Source organism: Manis pentadactyla, chromosome 11 (assembly GCF_030020395.1).
Source record: "Manis pentadactyla isolate mManPen7 chromosome 11, mManPen7.hap1, whole genome shotgun sequence".
Taxonomy (NCBI): domain Eukaryota; kingdom Metazoa; phylum Chordata; class Mammalia; order Pholidota; family Manidae; genus Manis; species Manis pentadactyla.
The window spans coordinates 50,116,900-50,125,910 of NC_080029.1; the positions used below are offsets into that span (position 1 = coordinate 50,116,900).

At 37.7% G+C, this 9,011-nt stretch overlaps 1 protein-coding gene across 3 annotated transcripts in view; it reads right to left on the minus strand.

The window, feature by feature from the left end:
- KLHDC1 (kelch domain containing 1) overlaps nucleotides 1–8,506 on the minus strand; it is a 47,044-nt gene extending 38,538 nt beyond the window's left edge. Inside the window, exon 1 of one of the 3 annotated variants that reach the window (XM_057488482.1) lies at nucleotides 8,101–8,506. In XM_057488482.1, coding sequence (XP_057344465.1) covers nucleotides 8,101–8,196 — 96 coding nt within the window. In that variant the 5' untranslated portion in view covers nucleotides 8,197–8,506. The remainder of the gene's footprint in view (nucleotides 1–8,100) is intronic. The other 2 variants (XM_036917079.2, XM_036917090.2) reach the window with 2 other exon arrangements.
- Between the last annotated feature and the right edge of the window lie 505 nt (nucleotides 8,507–9,011).

Consider the following 9,011-nt stretch of genomic DNA (forward strand, 5'->3'; position numbering starts at 1 on the left):
GCAAGGATGTGGAAAAAGGGGAACCCTCCTACACTGCTGGTGGGAATGTAAATTAGTTCAACCATTCTGGAAAGCAATATGGAGGTTCCTCAAATTGCTCAAAATAGACTTACCATTTGACCCAGGAATTCCACTCCTAGGAATTTACCCTAAGAATGCAGCACTCCAGTTTGAAAAAGACAGATGCACCCTATGTTTATCTCAGCACTATTTACAATAGCCAAGAAATGGAAGCAACCTAAGTGCCATCAGTAGATGAATGCATAAAGAAGATGTGGTACATATACACAAGGGAATATTATTCAGCCATAAGAAGAAAACAGATCCTACCATTTGCAACAACATGGATGGAGCTAGAGGGTATTATGCTCAGTGAAATAAGCCAGGCAGAGAAAGACAAGTATCAAATGACTTCACTCTTCTGTGGAGCATAAGAACAAAGAAAAAGCTGAAGGAACAAAACAGCAGCAGACTCACAGAACCCAAGAATGGACTAACAGTTACCAAAGGGAAAGGGACTGGGAAGGATGGGTGGGAAGGGAGGGATAAGGGGGAAAATGGGGCATCACGATTAGCACATATAATGTAGGGGGGTGGGAACACGGGAAAGGCAGTGTATATACAGCAAGGACAAGTAGTGATACTGTAGCATCTTACTACGCTGACAGACAGTGACTGTAATGGGGTATGTGGGGTGTACTTGATAATGGGGAGAGTCTAGTAACCATAATGTTGTTCAAGTAATTTTACATTAATGATATCAAAATTAAAAAATTTGAAAAAAAAAATCCACAATGAGATATCACCTTACACTAGTTAGGATGGCCAACATCCAAAAAGATAAACAACAACAAATGTTGTCGAGGATGTGGGGAAAGGGGAACCCTCCTACACTGCTGGTAGGAATGTAAATTAGTTCTACCATTGTGGAAAGCAGCATGGAGGTTCCTCAAAAAACTAAAAATAGAAATACCATTTGACCCAGGAATTCCACTTCTAGGAATTTACCCTAAGAATGCAGCAGCCCAGTTTGAAAAAGACATATGCACCCCTATGTTTATCGCAGTACTATTTATAACAGCCAACAAATGGAAACAACCTAAGTGTTCATCAGCAGATGAATGGATAAAGATGTGGTACATATACACAATGGAATACTATTCAGCCATAAGAAGAAAACAAATCCTACCATTTGCAACAACATGGATGGAACTAGAGGGTATTATGCTCAGTGAAATAAGCTAAGCAGAGAAAGACAAGTACCCAATGATTTCACTCATCTGTGGAGCATAAGAACAAAGCAAAAACTGAAGAAACAAAACAGCAGCAGAATCACAGAACCCAAGGATGGACTAACATTTACCAAAGGGAAAGGGATTGGGGAGGATGGGTGGGAAGGGATGGGCAAAGGGGAAAAAGGAGCATCACAATTAGCACGTATAATGTAGGGGGGGGTACATGCGGAAGGCAGTATAGCACAGAGAAGACAAGTAGTGAATCTATAGCATCTTACTATGCTGATGGACAGTGACTGTCATGGGGTATGTGGTGGAGACTTTATAATAGGGGGATTCTAGTAACCAAAATGTGATTTACGTAATTGTACATTAATGATAGCAAAATAAAATAAATAAATAAATATACTGATTCAGAAACTGAAAACCCCACCCACAGGCTTTACACATTAGTTTTTCCAAACATTCAAACAAATGATTCTATCTTACAAATACTATTTCAGAATATGAAAGAAGGAACACTATCCAATCCAGTTATGACCATAAACGTAAAAATCATTTTAAAAAATTTGCAAACAGGATCCAATATCAAAAGGTATTAAAACCTTCTGTTTCATCCAAGGAATGCAACTTGATTTAATATTACAAAACTATTAATATAAATCATCACATTAAGAGATTTGGAGAAAAAAACATGATTATTTCAGTACAATACAGAAAACCAATTTCCAAAATTGAACATTCATTCATGAAAATCAGATAGAAGGGAACGTCCTTAATTTGAAAAAGACCACCCACAACAAACAAACAAATGAAACCCTAAAAGAAACATCAAACTTAATGGTTAATAGTTGAAAATAATCGCACTGAGTTTAGGAACAAAAAAAAAGTACTCTATTTAATACTGTATTTTAATTCTACCAGTTCAGTAAAGAAAAGGAAATTCAAAGGCTAAAGGCTGGAATGGAAGTAACAAAACTATCATCAGTTGTAGATGATATTAACTATGTACATAGAAAATAAAAAGAAAATTAACAGATGAATTCTAAGAATTAATGTAAGTTCAAAAAGCTTGCCAGAATCAAAAGTATTCAAAGGTCAATTGCATTTCAAAACATCAGCAACAATCAGGAAATTTAGATTTTAAAAAGCTAGCAATAGAAATAAAAAATAGGAAGCTAAGAATAAACTCAACAAAAGACGTGCAAGATCCCTGTAAAACTTTATTGAAAGACATTAAAAGTCCTGAATATATAGATCGGGATACATAATTGGATTAGAAGACTCAATTTCATAACATGTCTATTCTCCTCAAATAATCTAAATATTCAATAAGGTAACATAAAATCCTTAAGTGTATGTTATTTGACACTCCGATTCTAAAGTTTATACAAATGAGGAAGCACTGTGGGAAACAATTTCACAGCTCCTCTAAAAGTTCGATGTAGACAAACCATATAACCCAGCAATTCTGCTCTTAAGTATCCAAAAGAATTGAAAATAGGGGCTCAGATACTTGTATGGCCATCTTCACAGCAGCATTATTCACAATACACAAAAGTTGGTAAGAACCCGTGTCCCATCAGCAGATGAATAAACAAAACGTGGTTGGTCTATGCATACAATTTAATCTTACTCAGCCATAACACAATGAAGCTCTGACACTACTAGAACACAGACGGAACTTGAAAACATTATGCTAAATGAGCCAGACTAAGAAAGGCAAACACTGTATGATTCCATTTAGATATGGACAGAAAAAAGGCGAATGCATAAAGACAGAAAAAGTAGAAGTTACCAGGGACTCGGGGAAGGAGGGACAGAGTATTACTGAATATGGGTACAGAGTTTGACTGGGGTAATAAAGAGTTTTGCAACTAGACAGTGGTAACATTGTACAACACCGTGAATATAACTAATGCCACTGAATTGTACACTAACCTATGGTTAAATGGCAAACTATATGTTTTATGTATTTTAGTACAATTTTTAAAAGTAGAGAAAATTATACAAAAGAACCAAAGGCCCTAAATAACCAAAACAAGAACAAGATAGAGTGGGGATGAGGCTTTTACTACCCAACACTTAGACTCCTAATGAAGCTGTTGTAATTTAGATAATGTGGTCTGTCACAAGAATAAACAGACCAACTGAACAGAACAGAGAACTAGAAACAGATCACACACACACAACAACTTGATGCATGACAGACTGTTTGCATATTAGAAGGGGGACTATTATATATATGACACAAGGACAACTAGTTATCCAAATAAAAAATACAATGAAATTGGATCCCCACCTTAAGCCAAACAAAAAATTCAGATTACAAAGAAGATTTAAACATGGAAGGCAAAACAAAATTGTTTAGAAGACAATATGGGAGAGTTTATGATCTCCACATTGAAAAGATTTCTTAAAACGAAGAGAGCACAAAGCATTAAGGAAAAGATTGAAGTCACATTAAAATTAAGAACTTCTGCTGAACAAAAGACAATAAAAAAATGTACAAAGACAAGCTACAACCTGGGTAGACATATTAGACTCTTAAAACTGTATTTTAAAAATTCCTATAAATGTGTAAAAAGATAAAGAATCCAATAGACAAATGAGCAAGAGCCATGAATCAGCATTTTTACAGAAGAGGAAACCGCAGTCCATAAAGCTATGAAAAGACATTCAACTGTATTAGTAATCAAGAAAAAGCAAACAAAAACCACAATGAAACATCACATCATACTCACTGGGTTGGCAGAAATTTTAAGGCCAGATGGTATGAAATGTCAAAGATGTGAAGCAAGGAAGAGACTGCTGGGAGTGTAAACTGATAGAAATATTTTTGCAACAGTGACATTTCCAAGTAAAGTTGGAGATCTGTGTACCAAATGACCCAGTTTTCCATTCCTTGGTATATGCCTTAGAGAGCGTACATGCCCTTATGCATGTGTAATCAGACATGTTATAAGATGCTCAATGTAGCATTGCTTATAATTCTAAAAAAGAAACATTCAAATATTCATCAATAGTGGAATGGATAAATAGCAGTAATTTCACATGGAAGATTATTATACAGGGCACACATTAAATGGATGAATCGAGGGGTGATTTTAAAAGTATTTACTAACTAGGCAGCATAGAAACTGACCAATCAGAATATACACTAAGTAAAAACATGTACAGCCATACAAGGGCACACTAGCTCAATACAAGCAATATGTGATTCTAAAATACATAATGTTGACTATCAAAATTAAATTATCAAAGAAAACAAATGCTATGAGTCCAAAATCAAATAATATATTATTTAGAGATGGATGCATGGGTGGTAAAACTATAAAGAAAAGAATGATTAATAAGAAATAAAGAGTGGCACTCTGCTGGGGTAGGAGGAGCAATGTTATAAGTGAAGGATAGACAGGAAGCTTCTAAGGTATTGGTTCTAGTTGATTTCTTAAATCTGGAAGTTAAACCTGTTTACTTTTAAATGATACTTACTTTACACATTCTTTTGTACATACATTTCAAATTGAAAAATTAAGAGAATAAAATGTTAAGATATGAATATTAAGTAGCTCACAGAATCAGGAAGGAAGCTGGAAAGCTAGCCTCCTATCTATCTAATTTACATTCCATTGGGGTAGGTAGGAGATAGACAACTAAAGTAAATATCCCAGCAAGACTTACTCGGTGGGGGATACTACAAATAGAGAAAGGAGGTTCAAATTCTGGGCATCTAAAAAGAATAAATGTTTTCCATATGACGTAGATGGACTATGTAACCATCTATGAATAAAGTGAACTATGAGGTTAGAGAATATACACTTAAGGCTTTTGATATACATTGATAAATTCCTCCTCAAAAAGTTTTCACAAATTTGTGCTCCCATTACCAGTGTATGAATAATTCATTTCCCCATTCTCCTCTCAAAAATCCTTTTTAATATCTGCAAATTGGAGAAAATCTCATTGTTATTTTCATCCAGGTTTGATTCATATTATATTTGTATTTCTTGTGCATATCCATTGCTCATTTTCCAATGGAGATATTCTCTATTACAGGACTTTTGCCTAACATATCTGTTGCAAATACTTCCCCCAGTTTGAAATTTGTCTTTTCACTTTACTAGGTTGTTTAAAAAGTACTTTATGGTGTTTAAAAAGCACAGGGGTTTTTTTGAAGTTTGATCTCTTTCCTTTATAGTTGTTTCCAATTCAGTTTTAATTTCCCAACTTGAGATTTTACAAGAGTCACATATTTTCTTCTGGTATTATATAACTTAATTTTTCTACATTTAACTCTTCAATCCTAAGGTTACACTGTCATTTTCTTCCAGCCATCCCAGGATTATTTACTGAATAAATTGTTTTCCTAGAATTGAAATGTTACCTTTTAAATACAAAAGTCTTGTATGCTTGCCTGTTTATGTAATTTCTCTTCCATTACATCATGCTATCTCAACTTGCATCAGGAGCACTAATTTAATTCTTATAGTATTGTGATGTTTTAATATCTGACACTGTAAGCCTCCCATCTTCTTTTCAAACAATTTCTAAATTGATCCTTCTTCCCTCTAAGTCCATATCCAAAACATAAATATGTAGTTAAGCATATTTATGCAGATATTTTCTATAAATTCAGGGCAAAATATATTAACATCAATTTTATCATGGAAATAAAACTATTGATGTGATTAAGCCCTAAGAAGACAGCTCTCATTTGCACATGTGCTTAAACACTATGTTTTTTCCTCCAAAATTTGGGAAAACAACTCACACTTTTTAAATGTTCCTAGCAGCAGCACTAAGTTTGTATGAATTTCAGTAAAAGCAGAGAGGATATTGAAGAAACAGAGCAAAAGAATATTCTGGCACCAAGTAGAATTTACCACTTAACTTTCTCAGCATTGCCACTTTCACCTCTAGAGGTAGGGCTGTTTTCATATTCAATGTCCTATAGAATATGTAGGACAATAGAGTATATATTAATAAATTATTTAGACAGATATCTGTAGACCATTCAAGTTTTAGGATATATGTTTGTCAATTTTAACACACATTGCTTTTGTTAGGGGGAAAACTGTGATTGGAATATATAATCTGGAATCGTCTGATCACTATTCAGACTACTGGATTACCTCCAGATTCCAGGACCTTTAAGCTATTTTCTGTTCAGAAGGATCTAAATAAAACAATTGTTGGAAGGACTCTACTTCTCATGACTTGTAATGTTTTCTTTTTTGCCTTCCACCTTCCCTTTCCTTCCACTTATGCCTTCAACATATTTTAACTGCTGATTATCCCTGGGATTTAAAAAGTAGGAGACTCAGTTTAAGTCTGTGTGGTTATTTTCAAGGGTGGTTCTTACAGCAGTATAGGCTCAGATCAATAAGTAGTAGAGAGAGAAGGATTTCTATACAATGATGCTGCCTGAAGAAGACCTGGAATCTTATGAATTTTATAATTTCCAAGATTAAAATGCGATACAAAAAATTCAGACATTTCATTTATGGGTCCAGAATGAAATGTCTGAATTTTTTGTATCCTTCTCTCTGTACTACACCAGATACAAGATATTAGAGATTACTATTTTAAATGAAAAATTTATTTCACTTAACTTCTCCAATATCAGGAATCAATATGGTAAATGAAGTTTGGCACTCCTACATCTTCAAGTGGCAGAGTTCAAAAGCAATCTTCTGCATAAAACCATTATTATACCTACTTTCCACCAAGAACAAAAGGTGGAAATATTAGACATTAAGAAAGCATAGTCACCTAACTTATCAGAAAAAACTGGCCTCTGGAAATCCAATATAACTAGAGGTCAAATTAAAGTCACTCACTCTCATTACACATCGTTCTTATTTTTCAAATGGCTATACACTTACCTTACAAGGTATGGTAATGATTATATAAGATTAGGGATATGAGAGCTCCTAGAACATGCTAGGTATAGTAGGTACTTAAAGGTAAATTCTAATTTTCCTGCACAGTCACTGCACCAAGTTAAAAATAAACACACAGAACAAAAACCAACTTGGATCTGAGAATCATTTAAAGTAGACAGTATATACTTTATTTCAGGGAGTGATTCAGTCATGTTACATCTGTCACATCACAGTATTGAGACAGTCAACAAATGTAGGTTCTACTTCCAGCAAAACTTCCAGATGGCGTTACCCCCACCCCCAACCCCCCCGCCACCGCCATCGGTCAACTAAACGGGCTGGTATATATTCCTCAACTGTTTTCCAGCTTTAGAAGCCTTGATTTTAGAATCCTATGGTTATAGAAACAAAACAAATGCCTCCATTATAATAAAAGTTGTTAAGCATAATACTCTAGTATATTTTGCTGAGTCTGAGACTCGAAAAAAATTGGTAATTACCCACTGGTGAAGAAATGCCGGCAAATCTGCTTAGAAACATTTAAGTGCTTCAGTAATTTCGGCATTTTATTTCGAATCGCGCCGTGACAATAAGGAATGATTGACAAAATAATACAGCATAGCGTGCTTTCAACTCTGTGCCAACCATTTAAAGATGACCATCGCGCAGTAACTGACTGTGCTGGGCAAACCGGGCTTTGGACAGTGGCGCGGGTGGGGAGGCTGGAGGTGGGAAGAGCCTCAGAACCCGGGTGTGAAGCTGTCACAGTGGAAGCAACGGCGGCGCGGCGTCAAGCCGTTGGTGGGCTGGGAGAACGGCCAACGGCGGAGGGGCGGGCGGGGCGCCGCGGACGCCGGGCGAGCGGACCCGGGCCGTGACAGGCGCTCGCCACGAGCCGGCGTGGGCGGGCGCTCGGCGTCCCCTCGGGCCGGACGGCCTCCCGGCGCGAGTCCGCCCCGCCTGCCTCTTCCCCTTACCACGTAGCCCCCCCACACGTAGAGGAAGTTTCCGTCCACCACGGCGCAGTGGCCGCTGCGCTCTTCGGCCACGCGGAAGAGCCGCGAGTCCGCCATCCGCGCCGTCGCTGGGCCCAGCTGGTCGGCGCGTCGCAGCCCCTGCCCGCCGAGCTGCCTCGCCTTCCGCCCGGCTCCTCCGCGCACGAACGGAACGCGTCGAGGGTCGAGATTGGTGGGGAGACGCAACCAGTGCGTCTGCGCCGCCTGGCAACCGGCCAGGGAAGCCCGGCCCAGGGCGGCGGCGCGGCTTAGAGATGCTTTGGGTCTGAGCCGCGAGGCGGTGCTGGGGCTCACGCGCAGCCCTTTGCAGTCTGCCGATTTCTTCTCTCTTGGGGTTGCGCTGGTTTGGCCGTACAACCCAACTGTCTCACTCACTGGATAAACAGACTCACGGTCCACGGGGTTGATGTTGCTATGACTCAACTCAGTATAGTAAAAACATGCTTTTGAGGGTTTGCCTTTTCCGTTCAACCTCCAGCAGAGCTGGTTATCCGCAAGAACAGTGTGCGTGTGTGTTAACTACCAATGTTTTTATTTTCTTATTTTTATTTTTGTTTTGATGTACTATGCAATTTATTGTGTTTAAAGTATACAGTTCAGGTTTTAGAATGTTCTCAGGGCCGTGCAACCATTAGTACAATCTAATTTTAGAACATTTTTTGTCTCCGTACCCATTAGTTTTCATTCCTCAAATCTCCCACCTCTCCCCAGACCTAAGCAACCACCTTCATACAAATGAAAACTTACACATTGTGGTATTTTGACTGGCTTCTTTCGCTTAGCATACTATTTCCAAGGATAATACATGTTGTAGCATGCATCAGTACATCATTCCTTTTTATTGCTGGATAACATTGTATTGTATATGTTGA